Source organism: Cyclopterus lumpus, chromosome 20 (genome assembly GCF_009769545.1).
Source record: "Cyclopterus lumpus isolate fCycLum1 chromosome 20, fCycLum1.pri, whole genome shotgun sequence".
Classification (NCBI taxonomy): Eukaryota; Metazoa; Chordata; class Actinopteri; order Perciformes; family Cyclopteridae; genus Cyclopterus; species Cyclopterus lumpus.
In genome coordinates, this window is record NC_046985.1 from 20121749 (window position 1) to 20143420 (window position 21672).

Below are 21672 nucleotides of genomic sequence, written 5' to 3' on the forward strand. Positions count from 1 at the left end.
GGATCAACTGGAGGGACTTAAGAGACTTATTAGAGCAGCCTGATAATAAGGAGTTGCAGTAATCTAGTCTGGAAGTAACAAACAGGTAAACCAGCTTTTCTGCATCTTTTTGAGACAAGATGTGCCTGATTTTTTAAATGTTACGTAGATGAAAAAATGCAATCCTTGAGATTTGCTTAACGTGGGAGTTAAAGGACAAGTCTCGGTCAAAGATAACTAGAGATTCTTTAGAGATGAGTCCTTTATCAGCACTAAGGTCTAACAAGACCAGTACAGAGATGAGTCCTTTATTAGCACTAAGGTCTAACAAAACCAGTACAGAGATGAGTCCTTTATCAGCACTAAGTTCTAACAAGACCAGTACAGAGATGAGTCCTTTATCAGCACTAAGTTCTAACAAGACCAGTACAGAGTTGAGTCCTTTATCTGATGCAATTAGGAGGTCATTTGTAATTTTCACCAGTTTACTTGAGTCTAGTAGTTGTTCTTGAGTCTAGCAGTTTTACTTGAATCTAGTAGTTTTACTTGAGTCTAGTAGTTTTACTTGAGTTAAGTAGTTTTACTTGAGTCTAGTAGTTTTACTTAAGTCTAGTTTTACTTGAGTCTAGTAGTTTTGCTTGAGTCTAGTAGTTTTACTTGAGTCTAGTAGTTTTACTTTATTCTAGTAGTTTTGCTTGAGTCTAGTAGTTTTGCTTGAGTCTAGTAGTTTTGCTTGAGTCTAGTAGTTTTACTTGAGTCTAGTTTTAATTGATTCTAGTAGTTTTGCTTGAGTCTAGTAGTTTTACTTGATTCTAGTAGTTTTACTTGAGTCTAGTAGTTTTACTTGATTCTAGTAGTTTTGCTTGAGTCTAGTAGTTTTACTTGAGTCTAGTAGTTTTGCTTGAGTCTAGTAGTTTTACTTGAGTCTAGTTTTACTTGAGTCTAGTAGTTTTGCTTGAGTCTAGTAGTTTTACTTGAGTCTAGTTTTACTTGATTCTAGTAGTTTTGCTTGAGTCTAGTAGTTTTACTTGAGTCTAGTTTTACTTGAGTCTAGTAGTTTTGCTTGAGTCTAGTTTTACTTGAGTCTAGTTTTACTTGATTCTAGTAGTTTTGCTTGAGTCTAGTAGTTTTGCTTGAGTCTAGTAGTTTTGCTTGAGTCTAGTAGTTTTACTTGAGTCTAGTTTTACTTGAGTCTAGTAGTTTTGCTTGAGTCTAGTAGTTTTGCTTGAGTCTAGTTTTACTTGAGTCTAGTAGTTTTACTTGAGTCTAGTTTTACTTGAGTCTAGTAGTTTTGCTTGAGTCTAGTAGTTTTGCTTGATTCTAGTAGTTTTACTTGATTCTATAAGTTTTTCTTGAGTCTAGTAGTTTTGCTTGAGTCTAGTAGTTTTACTTGATTCTACTAGTTTTACTTGAGTCTAGTAGTTTTACTTGATTCTAGTAGTTTTGCTTGAGTCTAGTAGTTTTACTTGATTCTAGTAGTTTTACTTGAGTCTAGTAGTTTTGCTTGAGTCTAGTAGTTTTACTTGAGTCTAGTTTTACTTGAGTCTAGTAGTTTTACTTGAGTCTAGTTTTACTTGAGTCTAGTAGTTTTGCTTGAGTCTAGTTTTACTTGAGTCTAGTTTTACTTGATTCTAGTAGTTTTGCTTGAGTCTAGTAGTTTTACTTGATTCTAGTAGTTTTGCTTGAGTCTAGTAGTTTTACTTGATTCTAGTAGTTTTACTTGAGTCTAGTAGTTTTGCTTGAGTCTAGTAGTTTTACTTGAGTCTAGTTTTACTTGAGTCTAGTAGTTTTACTTGAGTCTAGTAGTTTTACTTGAGTCTAGTTTTACTTGAGTCTAGTTTTACTTGAGTCTAGTAGTTTTGCTTGAGTCTAGTTTTACTTGAGTCTAGTTTTAATTGATTCTAGTAGTTTTGCTTGAGTCTAGTTTTGCTTGAGTCTAGTAGTTTTATTTGAGTCTAGTAGTTTTATTTGAGTCTAGTAGTTTTACTTTATTCTAGTAGTTTTACTTGAGTCTAGTTTTAATTGATTCTAGTAGTTTTGCTTGAGTCTAGTAGTTTTACTTGAGTCTAGTAGTTTTACTTGATTCCAGTAGTTTTACTTGATTCTAGTAGTTTTACTTGAGTCTAGTAGTTTTACTTGAGTCTAGTTTTACTTGAGTCTAGTAGTTTTACTTGAGACTAGTAGTTTTACTTGAGTCTAGTTTTACTTGAGTCTAGTTTTACTTGAGTCTAGTTTTACTTGAGTCTAGTAGTTTTGCTTGAGTCTAGTAGTTTTGCTTGAGTCTAGTAGTTTTACTTGAGTCTAGTAGTTTTACTTGATTCTAGTAGTTTTACTTGAGTCTAGTAGTTTTGCTTGAGTCTAGTAGTTTTACTTGAGTCTAGTTTTACTTGAGTCTAGTAGTTTTACTTGAGTCTAGTTTTACTTGAGTCTAGTTTTACTTGAGTCTAGTAGTTTTACTTGAGTCTAGTAGTTTTACTTGAGTCTAGTTTTACTTGATTCTAGTAGTTTTGCTTGAGTCTAGTTTTACTTGAGTCTAGTTTTAATTGATTCTAGTAGTTTTGCTTGAGTCTAGTAGTTTTGCTTGAGTCTAGTAGTTTTACTTGATTCTAGTAGTTTTACTTGAGTCTAGTAGTTTTGCTTGAGTCTAGTAGTTTTACTTGAGTCTAGTAGTTTTGCTTGAGTCTCGTAGTTTTACTTGAGTCTAGTTTTACTTGAGTCTAGTTTTAATTGATTCTAGTAGTTTTGCTTGAGTTTAGTAGTTTTACTTGATTCTAGTAGTTTTACTTGAGTCTAGTAGTTTTACTTGAGTCTAGTTTTACTTGAGTCTAGTAGTTTTGCTTGAGTCTAGTAGTTTTACTTGAGTCTAGTAGTTTTGCTTGAGTCTAGTAGTTTTACTTGAGTCTAGTAGTTTTACTTGAGTCTAGTTTTCCTTGAGTCTAGTAGTTTTGCTTTAGTCTAGTAGTTTTACTTGAGTCTAGTAGTTTTACTTGAGTTTAGTAGTTTTGCTTGAGTCTAGTAGTTTTACTTGAGTCTAGTTTTGCTTGAGTCTAGTAGTTTTGCTTGAGTCTAGTAGTTTTACTTGAGTCTAGTTTTACTTGAGTCTAGTAGTTTTGCTTGAGTTTAGTAGTTTTGCTTGAGTCTAGTTTTACTTGAGTTTAGTAGTTTTGCTTGAGTCTAGTAGTTTTACTTGAGTCTAGTTTTACTTGAGTCTAGTAGTTTTGCTTGAGTCTAGTAGTTTTACTTGAGTCTAGTTTTGCTTGAGTCTAGTAGTTTTGCTTGAGTCTAGTAGTTTTACTTGAGTCTAGTAGTTTTGCTTGAGTCTAGTAGTTTTGCTTGAGTCTAGTAGTTTTACTTGAGTCTCGTTTTCCTTGAGTCTAGTAGTTTTGCTTGAATCTAGTAGTTTTACTTGAGTCTAGTTTTACTTGAGTCTAGTAGTTTTGCTTGAGTCTAGTAGTTTTACTTGAGTCTAGTTTTACTTGAGTCTAGTAGTTTTGCTTGAGTCTTATCCTATATGTAACTCCATGGTGCTTGTGTAGAAGGACTGAGGCTGTCCAGTTCTTGTTCTACTAGCGAATGTGCTGCTCCAAGATTTGAACAAACTATCATTTGTTTGATAATGGTTATTGTGTGCTGGCCATTTATTGCTCACAGAAATAGATAGGTCTTATAACCACTTTCCGCGGGGTTGCGGTGTGAACAAATAATTACCTGTCCCAGATCGTGTTCGACAGACTTTGAACTCTGCGCCACTTGAATAAGTCTTTGTCCCTATACTCCCAACCCAGAGTGAGACAAGGGGCTGTTTTCTGGGTCAGCAGTGAAGCAAGTGTGATAATGAAATTATATGTGGGGTCAGTTGAATCAGGCACTAGTTGAACGTCCATGTACTTCCGTGTTCTGAAAGAAACCGTTTCATAGCTTTTCCTACACAGACCCTGGACTCTTTAAGACCGGCCTTTTGCTCATGGTACAGTCTCCCTGACCACGTGAGGGGAACACAGACCCTGGACTCTTTAAGACCTTTTGCTCATGGGACAGTCTCCCTGACCACGTGAGGGGAACACAGACCCTGGACTCTTTAAGACCTTTTGCTTATGGGACAGTCTCCCTGACCACGTGAGGGGAACACAGACCCTGGACTCTTTAAGACCTTTTGCTTATGGGACAGTCTCCCTGACCACGTGAGAGGAACACAGACCCTGGACTCTTTAAGACCTTTTGCTCATGGGACAGTCTCCCTGACCACGTGAGGGGAACACAGACCCTGGACTCTTTAAGACCTTTTGCTTATGGGACAGTCTCCCTGACCACGTGAGGGGAACACAGACCCTGGACTCTTTAAGACCTTTTGCTTATGGGACAGTCTCCCTGACCACGTGAGAGGAACACAGACCCTGGACTCTTTAAGACCGGCCTTTTGCTTATGGGACAGTCTCCCTGACCACGTGAGAGGAACACAGACCCTGGACTCTTTAAGACCGGCCTAAAAACCTTTTTATTCAGGAAGGCGATTATGACTTTGTGTTAAATCACTGCCAGCTATAATTCTTTTCTATTATAGTTTGTTTTTAACTATCTACTGGCTCTGTAGCACTCTTGAAGTGATGAACAATGATGATCAGCCTGGCCTCAGCAGTTGGCCATGCTTCCCTATTTTCAGTCCGTTGTGACGGCCATCACACTGACAATGCCCCCTAAGTCTGTGAGAGACACGGTAGAAACGGACGTGAGAACGCGTGAAGGTGAGAAAGATGTAAGTGAAGAAGTGAAAGAGAAAGCACACTGATGCACACATGCAGACAGCTAGCATCAGCCTTCCTCTAAGGCAGGTGTTGAATCATTTCCCAAAGAGATCCTGCTTGTGTCTTCACAGCTTCATTCACACCTGCCTAAATGTCCTTCATCTTTCAGCTCTGTGAACACACACACACACACATCTGTTTGCACCTCCCGTTACTGTCTAATTTGGTGGAATGTATCTTGAATGTGAAAGCAATAATAAAACTATGCTCTTGTATTTTTCTTAGTAGAAAACTGGTATGTTGGTGCGTGCACTCCTGCATGCCTCAGGCAGAACGGAACATAGCTTAAGGACATAGACTTATTTACAATGGAGAGAATAGTGTGACCAACACTGTGAAAAACCTCCTTCAGAAAACATCTAAAGGACATGATGAAGGCTTCAGTCTGGCACTTGTGTCCTTTGGGGGGTTATGACGGCTTGTTGCAAATGTGTTTGAGAAATAAGGCTTCTGGCTTCTTTTACTGTTTTTTGACAAGTGTACATTATAAGTTTCTAAATTGTATATGACACCACCTGACTGTCCTCTCTATTTCTCTAGTGTTGTTATTCAGCCAAGGATCTCTCTTACAGAATCTTTTACGTTATTAGTGCCTTTGCATGGTTTTAATTAACTAGTTTTTGGAAGCTTTCAGCAGAGTTGGTATTGGGAACAAACATAAGTAGACGCTGGGACCTAAAAATAATAACTTTGTCATCAGAAACATGTAAGCTGGCTTTACAGAGATCAAGACCTTCAAGAGTAAATCCAAACACAATGTCCAGGGTGTGTTCTTCTATCAACAAGATTTAAAGATGTCCTAATAACTATATAATCCATACTCAAATCACCTAAAGCAAGCCTTGCCCTTTAACCATGAAACCAAATGATTCAAATTAAGAAAAGTTTCCAAGAGAGTAGGAGAACATTTAAGGTTATCCATCCATTAAAGGAAAGATGGGATCACAGACAGCCACATCTTCACCAGAGCATTTTATGAGATGGCCGCCTGTGACATTCAAGTTCAGCAGTCACATTTACAATTTTGAAGCTTTTATAGATGAAAAGCCATGTTAACGATCATGGTCAGTGATAAATAAGTATGGTTGACTTCCCAACTTCAAGACATTGTGGCCTATATGATACTGAGTATTCAACCTGATTTACTTAAGAGGTTGAAACAGTGCACTCAATGAATCCTGTTTGGTGGTTTATCATTCTTTTTGAGAATTTCCATTTGGTAAAATGTGCAATTTATTGAATTGTGACAGAAACAATAACTTTAATCTACACTGTGATTTTTCAACCGGTGGTCATAACTTTAATTCCAGCAAGGCAGAGTAAAGCTCTACGTCATGACAGTTAGTAGAACTATACCGAAAGCCATTCCTTTACTGTGGTTACTCTTCTTCCAGTCATCAGAAGGCAGCAGGTATCTGCAGTCTCTGACCCAGATATATTATTGCTTTTAACAATGCATTTGTGTGCGCACATTGCCTGCCTTGCATATCTTTTGACTTGTTGGTTGGGAATGTTCTCAGAAATTAACACTACTTTCTCAAGGATCTTAGAGTTAGCCAACACCTCTGGATTAAGAGTGGGCTTTTTCAGGAGAGGTTTAATTACAGCTACTTTGAAGGAATGTGGTACATGGCCTGTTAGCAGAGACACATTGGTAATATCCATAATGATTGCCTTAGTGCTGCATTTATCTTATTGTTGGACTCGATTGGCTTCTGTCAAGATTACAGAAACCCACTCACTGCTTTGGCCACACCCTCGACCTTGTTCTTACATATGGCATTGACATTGAGCATTTGGAGGTCTTCCCACAGAACCCTCTTCTGTCAGACCATTACCTCATAACTTTTGAGTTTATACTCCCGGAGTATACACCGTTAGTCAAAAGTTTCTACACCAGATGTCTAACTGACAGTGCTGTAGCTAAATTTATAGAAGCGATTCCTTCTGCATTTGATTCAATACCACGTCTCAATGTGACGGAGGACTCCTGTGCTAACTTTAGTCCGTCCCAGATTGATCATCTTGTCGATAGTGCTACAGGCTCACTGAGAATGACACTAGACTCGATAGCCCCTCTGAAGAAAAAGACGGTGAGGCAAAGGAGGTTTGCTCCCTGGTATAACCCTCAGACCCGCGACCTAAAGCAAACTTCACGAAAGCTCGAAAATATATGGCGTTCCACCAATCTGGAAGAATCACGCTTAGTTTGGAGAGATAGTCTAAAAACATATAAAAAGGCTCTCCGTAATGCCAGAACAGCCTATTACTCATCAGTAATAGAGAAAAATAAGAACAACCCCAGGGTTCTATTGTGTAAGACAATATTTCAGCCGTATTCTTTCATCTCTAACCCTGGCGGTGTGAAACACAACTTGTATATAGGATCTCATTATATATTCATCATGTGTGTCAGCTTCTTAAGCCGTATGTTGCAATGTGTCATATAACTGTCGTGGCCTATATGTGGGCCAGAACTCAGGGGATAAAGCTCGCTGCATGGTGGTTGACAACCTTTTGGAGAATTGTGACATACTATGTATACAAGAGACATTCTTTGCAAAGCAAGATTTGGAAAGACTAAACTCTCTCAATGATGACTTTCATGGGGTTGGGGAGTCTACAACTGACCTTGGCATGGATATAGTCAGAGGTAGGATACCAGGGGGTGTGACTATTTTATGGCATAAGAAGCTTGACTCATTGATAAATGTGGTCAGTCTTGGTGTTGACTGGTGTATTGCAATACAGTTTACTCACGCTGATGAGGAATTCATTATCCTAAATGTCTATACACCCTTTGAGTGTCATCACAATGAGGATGAATATCTAAACAGACTTGCTTTCATCAATTCCTATATTCAAGATAATACTTGCTCTTGTATATATGTCATTGGGGATATGAATGCAGATATCTCGGACAATCTATATATTGGTGATCTGTCCAAGCAGTTGAAAGCCGGTAATACTGGGTGTATGATTGGTAATACTTTAGTTAATCATATTATGTATGCAGATGATCTTGTGATTCTTAGCCCATGTAGTGCTGGTCTCCAGCAGCTCATTACTGTATGTACTGTATATGGTGTGGAACATGACATCAAATACAATACCAGTAAGAGGTCTATCTTGATCTGTAGACCCAAAGAGGACAAAATTGTAACATTATATGACTTCAAATTATCTGATAACTACCTCAGTGTATGTGATGAGGTAAAATATCTTGGACATTTTATTACAGCACAGATGACTGATGATGATGAAGACATCTATAGGCAATGTTGGATGATATATGCACAAGCAAACATTCTCTCACCAGGTTTGGTGTGTGTACAGATGGAGTGAAGATGTCTCTTTAGAGTATATTGTACACCTCTCTACACACTTGTGGTCTAATTACAAAAAGCAAGCTTACAGAAACTTCAAGTAGCTCATAATGATGCCATGAGAATATTATTGAAGAGACCGAGATGGAGTAGTGCCAGTGAAATGTTTGTGGCTGCAGGAGTTCATGCTTTCCAAGCTGTTTTTAAGAAATCTTATGTATACATTTAATGACTCAGAAAATGAAATAATCATGGTTTTATCAAATAAAGTTTAGTTCTTCGTGCTACCAGTCCCAGTTGTGGAGACATTGGTACAGCTGTCTTTTTATAAGGCATTCGTAGGTCTATGTATGTTTGTATTTTATTCTATTCAATGTTTTGTACTATCTGGACCTTGAGTCTGAAATAAAGTTTGATTGATTGATTGACAGACTGGATGAAGGGTTGCTTTGCTCCGGTTACTTTATTGTTGGCTATGAGTGATTATAAGTTATAGAAATAAACCATACCGCTTAAAATGATGGTTTTATATATTATAAAATATAAAATATATATTATATTATATATATTTTTATTTGCCACCAAGTCCATTTCACATCATTGGGATTGTAGCTGAAAGAATATGGCTAAAATATTATCATACACGGCATAAGAATACATCTAAGCAACCGATTCATGTAACGTAATAGACACGTTTAAGGAGTAATATTATAAATCTGTTAATTTACGCATTCCACACAGTAGGCAATTTATTTATAAGTTTGGCAGTTTCACCTGTGTTACTTTCAGTCTGAATTACGTGTTTGTCCAATAGTATATCCTTCCACAGCCTAGTTCTTCTCCTGCTACAATACCAACATTGTGGCAGCCTGCGATCCACCTGATCAGGAGATTGTTGACATGTCGATCGGAGGCACAGAGAAGTTGAGGGTCTGTTTTGAGGCCACGAATTGGAAAGTACACCGGGCACCTTTTACAAGAAGGGCTCTGCTTTCCACTCAGATGCTTCACAATCTGCAACAGGATGCTCCAGATATACTGTCCCAGTCTGTGTCTGTGTGTTTTTGTGAAGGAAGGGCCCTCTAACAGTGACACCTCACAATTGAATGAATGGGAATGGGAGTGCCTGGGAGCTTTTGGAGGGCCCCCACTATCATGGAGATTCGGGTGGATTGTCTTTTGTGAGCCTATATGCAACCTACGGTTACCCGTATCATCCCTCTGCGTAGATCCACAGAGATGTTTACGTGGATGTTTTGGAGAAGCCAAGCACATCCTTTCACATGAAATGCTGTGTACAGGCACACGTCAGTCAGGTCTGTCACAAGCACAACTCGCTGAACAGAAGCTAATTGACTGTTAATGATCAAACCTACTGAAGTTCTCTCATTTGTTCAAACAGCTGCCACATGTGGAGTATGATATATGGATAGAAACAGGAAGAAATGAATGATGTGGTAAAAGAGATGGGTTTCCTTCTGTGTCATCACAAACATCAAACCTGCTGCCTATGGAGGGTGGGAACAGACTTCCTGCTGTCCGTCAGGAGGTGTTTCTTAACCAGCCTCCTCCATGCACAGTGCTGACAACCCTAACCCATTGACTCGACAGTGTTCCCCCAACAACAGAGAAAAAAGACATATTTTATTGACTTAGTTTTTGTGCATTCATTTAATTTCAGCTCAGTGTGAGTCTTGCGTACAACAACCATATGATTATATTGAATCAAGTGATTATAAGTGAATCAATAATAAATACCCAATGCTTGCCCGCAAACCTTGAAGATCCTTTTCCCAAAATCAAGACGGGATCATCGATGACGGTCATTATGTAAAGTAAATCTAAGAATGATCTCTTTCAAACCGTGTATAAAACAAAAACGCTACTGAAAATCTCGTTGAACATCTGATACATAAAAATAATTTGTTCACCTTTTTTATGTTTGTTATTTTGGTGTGGTTCTCTTAACCTAATTGAAATCGCATATATCAAAGTAAATGCTGTTCATTCTGGTCACATGACATCTATTCTTCTGTCCATCCGGGGAGAGTGATCCTCCTCTGTTGCTCTCCTGAAGGTTTCTTCCCTTTTTTCCCTGTCAAAGGTTATTTTTGGGGAGTTTTTCCTGATCCGATGTGAGGTCAAAGGTCAGGGATGTCGTATGTGTACAGATTGTAAAGCCCTCTGAGGGGAGTTTGTAATTTGTGATATTGGGCTATACAAAATAAACTGAATTGAATTGAACCCATGGTTATCGTTTGGTTAAATGTTTGGCGTGTCCAATAATCTTGACCCAGTGGGATATTAAAATGTCCTAAAAGCGTATCTAACTGCTCCATAATCACACTAGAGCACTGATAGGACATTGATTGTTTTGACCACTGGGAGTTTAGTTTGACGTCACTTGATCTAAAATCCAACGGCTGAATAAAAAGCAGCAAAAATGAGTGATTGGGCCACTGAGTAGTGCTGCATTACAAGTTCATTAATTACAGTTACTAGTCCCAGTTTTGCTCTCTTACTTTGACATTTGGGGTCTGTGGAGATCAATCTTAACATGTATAGCTATAGCTTCAATTCTCACCAGATATCAATGTAATCTCCGTGTTCTACGGCTGTCAAAATTGGCAAATAATTCCGTTTGGACATTCATTCTTCAAAAAGCTATTTCTATCTATCATCATCATGTCTACTATCAACACCTCATAGCATGCCGCTTTGAGCTGAAGCTTTGTCGGGTGCTCTTTTTCCTTATTATTCCCGTCGCTTGCTTTGAAACTTCTCGAAAACCTTAATAAGGAAGCAGCTGGCTCAGAGTAAATAATATCATTCAATATAAAAGGTGTGGTACCTGTTTAAGAATATTGTTTTAAGATATCAAGTACTAATCATCTATTGGTCACTGGTTACGTCTCCAGGCTGATCTGAAGCACACAGCTGATAGCTACGGAGTGTGTTTACATGATGTAACGTGTGTGTCTGTGTGTGTCTGTGTCTCTGTGTGTCTGTCTGTGTGTGTCTGTGTCTCTGTGTCTCTGTGTGTGTGTGTGTGTGTCTGTGTCTCTGTGTGTGTGTGTGTCTGTGTCTGTGTGTGTGTGTGTCTGTGTCTGTGTGTGTCTCTGTGTGTGTGTGTCTGTGTCTCTGTGTGTGTGTGTGTGTCTGTGTGTTTGTCTGTCTGTGTGTGTGTGTGTGTCTGTGTCTGTCTGTGTGTGTGTGTGTCTGTGTGTGTGTCTGTGTGTGTGTGTGTGTCTGTGTGTCTGTCTGTGTGTGTGTGTTTGTGTGTCTGTGTGTGTGTCTGTGTCTGTGTGTGTGTCTGTGTGTGTGTGTGTGTCTGTGTGTCTGTGTCTGTGTGTGTGTCTGTGTCTGTCTGTGTGTCTGTGTGTGTGTGTGTGTGTGTGTCTGTGTCTGTGTCTGTGTGTGTGTGTTTGTGTGTGTGTTTGTGTGTCTGTGTGTGTGTCTGTGTGTGTGTCTGTGTCTGTGTGTGTGTGTCTGTGTCTGTGTGTGTGTGTGTCTGTGTGTGTGTGTGTGTGTGTGTGTGTGTGTGTGTCTGTGTTTGTGTGTGTGTCTGTGTGTGTGTGTGTGTGTTTGTGTGTGTGTCTGTATGTGTGTCTGTGTGTGTGTGTCTGTGTCTGTGTGTGTGTCTGTGTGTGTGTGTGTGTGTGTGTGTGTCTGTGTGTGTGTGTGTGTCTGTGTGTGTTTGTGTCTGTGTGTGTGTTTGTGTGTGTGTCTGTGTGTGTGTGTCTGTGTCTGTGTGTGTGTCTGTGTGTGTGTGTGTGTGTCTGTGTGTGTGTGTGTGTGTCTGTGTGTGTGTGTGTGTGTCTGTGTCTGTCCAGCCGAGTTCTCTGACATTGTTGAAGTCTGGCGTTTTGCAGGCGGCCGAGAGTGCTGCATTTTTTATCACATTTCCATTTTCATATTTGATTATCTTCATTCTTTTATGGGTTATAGAGCTGGGCTGAGTGAAAGTTGTTTTTCAATGTACAATGAGTAAATGAAGATGTTAAAGTCTTTCACATTCAGGTACAATTTACACCAAAAAAGCTCCTGCTGACACTCCAGTTCCCCTCATTTCAGCCCGGACCCTTTAGACCAAGAACACTTGTATTCCTCTTTGCAGTAAATGACTTGTGTTGTATTTGGCGCTGCAGCTCTGTTCCCGGAGCTCCCTGGGCCGAATGGAGATGCCATCAGCTGATGTAGCCGGGATGTGAGCCGAGCTATCGGCCCGTTGATTGTGAGGCTCCGTGGTACTCGCTGGCCTTCCTGGGTGAACAGTGAATGAACGATGTGAGCGTGTCTGTTCTGCCAACTGTTTCAACATGTGAATGTACTTCACTTCATTTCTTCTTTCACTATTATGTCAGCAACACAGACCAACATGTGTGACACGTCTGTGTGCAGTGAGTCAGCATGGTCATTCATCATGTACTGTGATGGCTGACGTCAAAAAGTTTGTATGTGTGCTGATTTGCAATAATAGTCTAATAGTTCTGTAATGCCCCAACATGAGTTGCCTAATTGACCACAATAATGCAAACAAGCCATGCAGTGTTCAGGAGTAATGAGCAAATCATATTCAGACTCTCAAGTGGCACTGAGACAAGAATCATTATCAATCACCAAAGACATATTTCAAACACCAGCAAATAATGATCTGTGGTCGATTGATTATTACATCCATAACTGCCTCCTTGCCTGATATGGAAATGTGGACGTCCACTGCAGGACAAAGTGTCCCTCTGTGTCTAACTCCCTGTAAAGTAAGCAGAGCAGCTGTCTCCAGCTCTATCAGTATGTACTCTTCCTTCTATAGAATTGTATATATTCCTTTGTAGGTCAGGTGCAGACAATGTGAATTATGAAATCTCAAACAAGGAGCAGCATGCATTGTTGTTCCTTTGCTGATATTACCACTGAGAGATTCTAAAGTCTGGCGTGTTCAGATTCTACCCTCTAGGGGCCACGAGCGCCACCTAGAGGGCCAACTTTCAGAGACCGCATAGGTTATCAATTGAAGACAGCAGAGATATTGCTGTTGTCCGTGACACGCTCAGTTACAATACAGCGTCGTCTTTTTTATGAGCGAGTTTCCGTTTCCTTCACGATGCAGTCTGCACATCCCTCATGCAGCCGGATCAGGGAACTACAGTTCAGAATGTAACATCAGTCGTAGTATAAAGTGTGTGTGTGTTCTTTTTAATGTATCCATTTTATTACCACATATTATTCATTAATCAAATTTAACGTGTAATTTCTCTGTTTTTTTGAGTCCTTCCTTTTTCTTGTATTAGCTTGATTTGTATCATGAATTGTTCGCCTGTTGTTGTTGTTGTTGTTGTTGTTGTTGTATGTGCAGGTTTACATACACATGTTGAACAAATGTCCTTGTGATGATCATGTTTTTGCTCGATTTGATTTAGTTATTGAATACAAATCAAACCCAGAAGGAGATCCATTAGTTAAACCAATACAGTGTTACTATTGGAATGGGCCCCGGGGTCAAAAAGGTTAAGAACCCCTGTGTCTACACGTCATAGTGGCTTTAACATGTGTGTTAGTCTACTAATACAGGAGTCATGTGATCTCTTTTCTTAGTTTTTGTGAGTACACGAGCTGCAGCATTCTGGATCAACTGGAGGGACTTAAGAGACTTATTAGAGCAGCCTGATAATAAGGAGTTGCAGTAATCTAGTCTGGAAGTAACAAACGCGTGAACCAGCTTTTCTGCATCTTTTTGAGACAAGATGTGTCTGATTTTTGAAATGTTACGTAGATGAAAAAATGCAATCCTTGAGATTTGCTTAACGTGGGAGTTAAAGGACAAGTCCTGTGTATATACACACACACACACACACACACACACACATATGTATGTATGTGTGTGTGGACAAAGTTAGAGGTTATTTATGTAAAATAGTGCTCCCATATATACATGCACACATCCCTCAGAGAACTGGCGAGTCAGCAGGAGTTGTAACTAACTAATGATAAGGGCAGGGATCCTGGCCACCATTGGCTAAAAGCCCCAGTTTTTGGTGATGAATCTTAATTAGGGTCTTTTCTTTTCTTCTCCCCCTTCATTATCTTCACAGCTCCTTCTTCTCTGTCCTACTAATGTTTCTCTGGTTGTAAAAGAAGCTACCGAATGTCTCTGCAGCTCTGGTGAGGATGAGGTGGCTGAGAGAGGAAGTCAGATCAATAACCTTTGGCCTCCCTCCGCATTTATCACACATGCACTCACACGTACATATTTTTAACTTTTTTGCGCTCACATACACATAGAGGAAAAAAAATACCAACTTTCGATCTCTTTACACACCGACACACACACAGAGAGAACTTTTCCATGATTAATTAAGCCGTGTGGAATAGCAGAGCTCCATAAAGACATGATCAGGAATCTCTTCTCCTGCATTTAATTGGCCCTAACAGTTCATCACCAGAGCCACACACACACACACACACACACACACACACACACACACTTGAAGAAATGGAAAATCTTTATGTTGATCTTTGGCTGGAACTTTTAGTGTTTTGGAATGCTTGTATAATGAAACTGGTTCTGTCAGTGTGTGTGTGTGTGTTTTTTGAGTGGTTGTGGCTGGTTGGTTCTCCCATGTTCTCCAGGGTTCTGGCCTCTTTAGCACACAAAGAGAGAGCCGATGGGACTAGATGTCTACTCTTTGTCTTTCCAGCGTCATAAGATTAAGATTGGACGCAGCCTTCCCTTCTTCTACATCTGACTGCACATGTTCCAGGAACAAAGCAGCACAGGACGGCTTTCAGGAAAAGACCAAGTATGAGCTGTGTTGACTCATGGTGCAACATTCAACACAGCATATGAATACAACTATCATATATACTGTACATAGAACTAAATACCATACAGCAGGCCTGGCCAACCCGCGGCTCGCGAGCCTCATGCGGCTCTTTAACTAGTTTCATGCGGCTCTTCAGGAGCTGTCACATGACATGCGTCAAAAATGCTTGGCTGGCGCTGTCATTCACTCCCCCTACAGCTAGATGGCACACTGACCATGTAAACCTGTTTTAGTGACGTCAAACGAGCGACGAGAGAATCTTTGGTGTGACATCATTTGTGTTGTAAACAATTTCCGTCAAGTTACCTCTTGAAATGGCAGGAAAAAAAGGACAGCCAAACGAAAATATGAAGAAGAACACAGGACGTTTTTGCCAGAGTGGGAGGGTTTATATTTTTTTGTTAAACGTAATGGCCGATCTGCCTTATATGTCACGCAGCATTAGCGCATTTCAAAGCTTCAAATCTTCAGCGTCACTTCAGCTCACTCCACCCTAACATCGAACAGGAATTTCCAAAAGGGACTGAACTTCGCAAGAACAAGTTGGTCGCTTTGTAAAGCCAGGCAGAAAAGTAGGTGCAGTTTATCCAAAAATGTACGAAACACTCGGAGACCGTAACGCTTGCATCATATCAGCTGGCTTGGAACATAGCACGGGCTAAAAAGCCATACAACGAAGGGGACTTCATTAAAAAATTGCATCGATCTGTTCTGACTGACACTCATTTGAAAGAATTGCTTAGAGTGGCAACAACAGAATACAAGCCAGATTTGAAGAGGAGTGTTCAAGATAAGGAATGCCAGAAGTCTCACTAAGCAGCATAGTAAGAGAAAGATGTTATTGAAAATGATTCTATTATTGTTTGTGGACTTGCTTGAACTGAGAGTTTGTGTGTGTGTGAGACAGTGCACACAATGTTAACTGTTGAAAATTACTGATATTATCATGTCGGTGTGGTTATTTTCATTAGATCTGGCTGAGCAGAGGTCTGTGTATGCGTGCATACATGATTAAAAGATGATGTTCATGTGTACCCATGTGTATGATGTGGCTCTTTGCAGTAACACAGAAAAAAAGTGGCTCTTAGTCTCTGACTAGTTGGCCACCCCTGCCATACAGGATAGGGCTGGACCCCAATATTCAGATATTCATTTGTGGATTGTCGATTCATCCTGATGCATCAACTTTTTTATATACCTGATTTATTTTTGTCTCACTGTGTTTGTGTTTTCTTTTCAAACAATGCATATTTAGAATGATTCATGAATGAAAAGCAGATGAATTGGCTTCCATTACTTTTATTAATTCAATATTGGTAGCAAATAGAAGAGATGTGTCAAGTGGAGGGTCACATGTCCAAGCATTGCAAAGAGAACCAACAAGAAAATAAATGAAATGGGCCTGTAGCAGTATCACGGTCATAAGAACAAAGACTTCAGCAGGTTCTGAATCATGTGACATAACAAGCTACCCTTATTCACTAATAAATAATGACATATCCTACTGTTATAGTTAATGAGCATTTAGGTCTCAAAAAATAACGCTTTCTGGAACATACAGTGCATGTTTACACTTAGTCTAGATTCTATTGATGTTTCTGCATGGAGTCTTAAAGTTTACCAGTGAAATGATCAGGAGCTGAGCTTTACAAATGAAATGCATTATTATTATTATTATTATTAGTTTTGCCATTTTTAGTTTTGCCACTCTGCCCATGAGATAGTATCTACAGTATATTACCGATGTGCATAATACTTTCGGACAACATCTGAGGTCAATTTACAGAACCAGAGTCCTGCATGAATCCCATTTGAAAACCTGCACCTGCCCCACACCTGGAAAGCTCAACCCAAAACCATCTATTTCCTGCTGTAAATCAATTCCAGACCGGACCCAGGATGCAGTCCAAAGCAACACAAATCAAATACACATTGATCAGAACCACCAGGCATGTTGCAGCATATCCTTACATCATGTCTCAGAGGCAAGTGGTGATTAGTGACATCACAAAATCTGTATACCCGTCATAGACCACACTGCTTCATCTAGACCAGCTTCTCTGGTCCAGGACTTTCTGAACCTTCTGATGTCCGTATTGGAATGAGACACATTTCTATTATCGTCCTCAGTATTCTTTCCATGCTTGGCCCTGTGTCAGTTTTCAACTGTCAGATCGACCAGAGTGTGACATCACAGCAACACATACTAGACACACTGGTCATGAAGAAAATGATGGAAAAACATGAATAAACATTGACTTTGGAGTGAGCGCTCCATCATCAACCAGGCTGCATTATTCTCCCCTCATCACATTGATTTATTGTTCTCCTTTATGACACACTGACTGATCATTCCTCTCCTCCACTCCCCCTCTTCCCTTTACATCCTTCTTTCCTCCACTCATCCATCAATGCTGGAAACCCACAATTATGCCAGCAGCAGCTCATTATGACAGCACCAAGTGTGTTGCATTGGCTGCTTATTGACTAAATGAATAGTCTTGCTTTTCTTAAAAGCTGCAATGGCACATATTGGCAAAACTAATTCAAATACTAATTAAGACGGAGACAATAAACAATGGAGACAAAAGTAAACTGACGTTTCTGTCTAGTGAGAGGGGAGCGAGGACTCTCTTCACTAGTCTGGTAGCTGTCAGGATTAGCGTGGCCTCAGATCGGGACACTCTGCTAACTATGACAGCAGTAATGTTACCAAAGTAAATGTACACGCTAAACAAATTTCTGACCTTGGAATTGGGGGACTTTTGGAATTTTCCGAAAACCGAAGATTCCAACATTGACACCCACTTAACGCTGTGATTGGCCAGCTGTTCTGAGAAAGGAGTTTAAATGTCAGTGTGCACCATTGTGGCCATCCCGCACCGGTCTATGATGGTCTGCTTTACTCTCCACCTTCGAGTGTGGCCATTCAGAACACATTGGATTTATAATACTGTAAGTACTGTAATTTTGCACAAACTAGTTGTTTTCTACTGTGCCCTAAGACCAGTGGTTCTCAACTGTTACTGAAATAACAACATGTTGTGACTCCTCCATCTGTGCTTTTATAAATAATAGAATACATCAAAAATAAACAAAACACGTTCATATATTTGGCAATACAGCGTTTTACTAAGTTGTACACTGCATATCTTTTCAAAACAACAACAATAATGTGCAACCTGTGTAAAACAACACAATTAATGCAGCTACAGTATCTGTGAGCCATCAAGTTGTATTAGTGGCTGCAATGAGCTGCTTTCCACTACAACTCTTTTTAAAACGGGGTTTGAGTCTTGATACGGCCACTCTCAATGCATGCTTAATGTTGAGCTTTTGTTTTGAAGGGTAACAGCAGAAAAGCCGATCTCAATTCATGCTCAATGTTGAGCTTTTGTTTTGAAGGGCAACAGCAGAAAAGCCGCTCTCAATTCATGCTCAATGTTGAGCTTTTGTTTTGAAGGGCAACAGCAGAAAAGCCGCTCTCAATTCATGCTCAATGTTGAGCTTTTGTTTTGAAGGGCAACAGCAGAAAAGCCACTCTCAATTCATGCTCAATGTTGAGCTTTTGTTTTGAAGGGCAACAGCAGAAAAGCCGCTCTCAATTCATGCTCAATGTTGAGCTTTTGTTTTGAAGGGCAACAGCAGAAAAGCCGCTCTCAATTCATGCTCAATGTTGAGCTTTTGTTTTGAAGGGCAACAGCAGAAAAGCCGCTCTCAATTCATGCTCAATGTTGAGCTTTTGTTTTGAAGGGCAACAGCAGAAAAGCCACTCTCAATTCATGCTCAATGTTGAGCTTTTGTTTTGAAGGGCAACAGCAGAAAAGCCGATCTCAATTAATGCTCAATGTTGAGCTTTTGTTTTGAAGGGCAACAGCAGAAAAAACGATGTCAGGAAAGTAGGACGTGTCTGTCGACCACGCGTAACCTGATAACTTCGTAACGGAAACATTTACACAAAAGTACAGGCATTTTGCCAAGTATTTATTAATGACTTAGTTTTATGTCCGTGTACTTTATACTCTTTTAATATGTGAATTTCTCAAAGTTCTTCAAATAAAAAACGGACATTGCCATTGTGTCTTTAAATTTAAATAGGCAGACATCTCGTCGTAAGAAGAATCTGGGAAATATACTCTGTAGCTGTATCATTAACCCTCACAGAGTTGTAGGTCAGCTTTGGTGATAATAACTAATAACTGTGAGATCCAAGAGACTCAACCTCCTCTGGCTGCCGGAGGCCCGTCGTGCTTTTGATGGGCAGCAGATGGAGTTTGGCAGCATTCAGCTCCCAGTCGAAAGTGTTGACATGGAGGCAGAAAGAGGAGAGGGGAATACAAGACACTTCGATCATAGACTGACAGGTCCACCATTGTGGATTTGCATACACACCTTCTCAGAGTGTGTGTAGTGGTGTGTGCATGCTTATATTGTAGGAAAGCATGGGCATAGTGTCTTCTGTACTCCTGAAAGGGATGTTACAAAGTTTTTCAAAACGAGCCCCACAGCTGCCTGTTCTACTCATGAAGGAAGCTCACTTACTAGACTCGCCTATCTATTCTTTGATAAATAGTGATGGTACTGTGAGCGTTAGGAATATATGGAGCCTGTAGAATGGACGGTGCCCAATCGGAGACAGCTGCTGGAGGAGTGAAAACCATGAAACAATGGCATACGAGTTCACGACGGAGCAAAGCGGGATCGATGTCGGACGCTGGTCGATGCTACGCTATGATTCCAGCCAGTCTGCGTTCAAGGGGCGAGCCTCGGTGAAGGGGTAGTTCATCCATTGTAACCGGCATCTAGCTAAGCGGTCAAATAGTCTCCTTTGCTCCACCGAAGAACAAGAATTCACATTTTGATGGAGTGCCTCAGGTCCTAGCTCATGGTCTCAAAGTCTGCTGCACTTAATTCAATCCCCACTCTTCCTTTTCAGATGTTTATGAATGTATTTTGTCATATGCCATTCGTACCGAAAAAAGAAAGAAATGAAGACAAAATGTAGCAAAATACTAGCATGTACTGTACGTGTGCTGCCATTGGCATAGCAAAGAAAAGCCACATTGTCAATGACATGTTCCAACATTCCAGTTTTAAGTAAACTTGTTATAAACCCCGGCCAAGCATGAATACAGTAAGAGAAGGAAAAACCAAGATACAATTATTAACAGGCTGTAGGAAAAAGCACAGAGGGACTGAGCTGAATGAAAAATATTTTCCAGTCCAATGAGCTCTCTTGCTGGTGAGAGACACCCATGGGGGAGAAGAAGTGACAGACGGGGGTAGACACTGTCCACTTGTCCACTATTCATATATATATATATATATATATATATATATATACACACACACATATATATATATACACATATACATATATATATATATATATATATATATATATATGTGTATTTCAGTATGCGTTCCAATTAATTTATTCAACCAGATCGTCATCCAGATTTTGCCCTGCAGGGTCGAATGTACATCAATAACAACATGCTTCTTTACTTTGTTTATCTGGCAGACTCTTTTCAAAACTAGATCATCTAAAACCTGCTCTCATGTTCCCCCCCCCCCCCCCCCCAGTCTGTATGGCAGACACATGCAGGCCAACCCAGAACCTCCGAAGAAGAGCAATGATAAGAGTAAGAAGATCAGCCGCAAACCACTGGCTGCCAAGAACAAATGAGAAGAAGATGGATGATGAAGATGAATGCTCACTTACACTGCATGTGCCTTTTTTTATAAAATAAATGTTTTGTATTTCATTTAAATGTATTGATCATGTTTCTAAATAAGTCGTTTGAAATATAGTTTGGACTTTATTCCACTGTGCCTGAGTACAGATGGATGTTTTTATGTTTATTTTCACCTCTTCTGAACAGTTTTTTTGGTGCTACTTACTTTCAGAGCTTAGCCATATATATAACTATTGGAAACACTTCCATAACCACTCATTTAGAAGCAAAGTTCAGAATTTAGTTTCTAATATTGCTAATTTGACATTTCAGCCTCGAAGCCTTCAGCGGTGCAATGCATCGGAGCTTTAAGAATTGTCAGGTTCAGGTTTCTTCATTTTCATTTCTGCTTTGCATTTTATTTCACTTTTCAGTATTGAAATAACACATTTTCTATAAGAAATGCTTTTTCAAATGTGTTTATGTTTTTTTATTTTGGTAACTTTCTGATGGTACTTCACTCAGTGTACACTAGCCCACGGTGTGCCCATTTTCTAAATAGTGAATATTACCCTGCCTCTACCGTTGTCTCATTTTCTGACTATCTCTCTATTTTTTCTCCCTCTCTATATCTCTAGTTTTGCTGAATATAATATGTATGTAAAGAAAGTACAACTGAGAAAAGAGCTGAATGGGAGATACTCTAGTCCCATGCCCAGTGGAGTAAGACAGCATATTGTCTCTAGCAGGAGCTGTTTCAAATACAGTTATTACTATTATCTGTAAGAGCAAGAAAGCAAGCTCAGTCACAACTGCAATTAACTGTGTTTATGCCTCTGATCTCGGAGAGCACTTGAGACTCATTGTACCTTCCATTCCATATTCTCTTTGTGAACTTCTCTTTCAAAGCATTACCAAGTGTCCATCACATTTCAGCCTGTTGCAAGGCTGATAGGTATAATCCATTTTAAATGAATTGTGCTCTTATCACAGGCCAACATGTACTGAACGTACCGTCATGCTCGCTGTCTCAAACACTTAAAATAAAACAATCCAAAACATG

The 21672-nt window shown here is 39.8% G+C and overlaps 1 protein-coding gene across 1 annotated transcript in view; it reads left to right on the plus strand.

The window, feature by feature from the left end:
- Window positions 1-21672, plus strand: part of rsu1 (Ras suppressor protein 1) — a 45189-nt gene extending 23517 nt beyond the window's left edge. The window contains exon 9 of the mRNA XM_034560447.1: window positions 20518-21672. Coding sequence (XP_034416338.1) covers window positions 20518-20620 — 103 coding nt within the window. The 3' untranslated portion in view covers window positions 20621-21672. The remainder of the gene's footprint in view (window positions 1-20517) is intronic.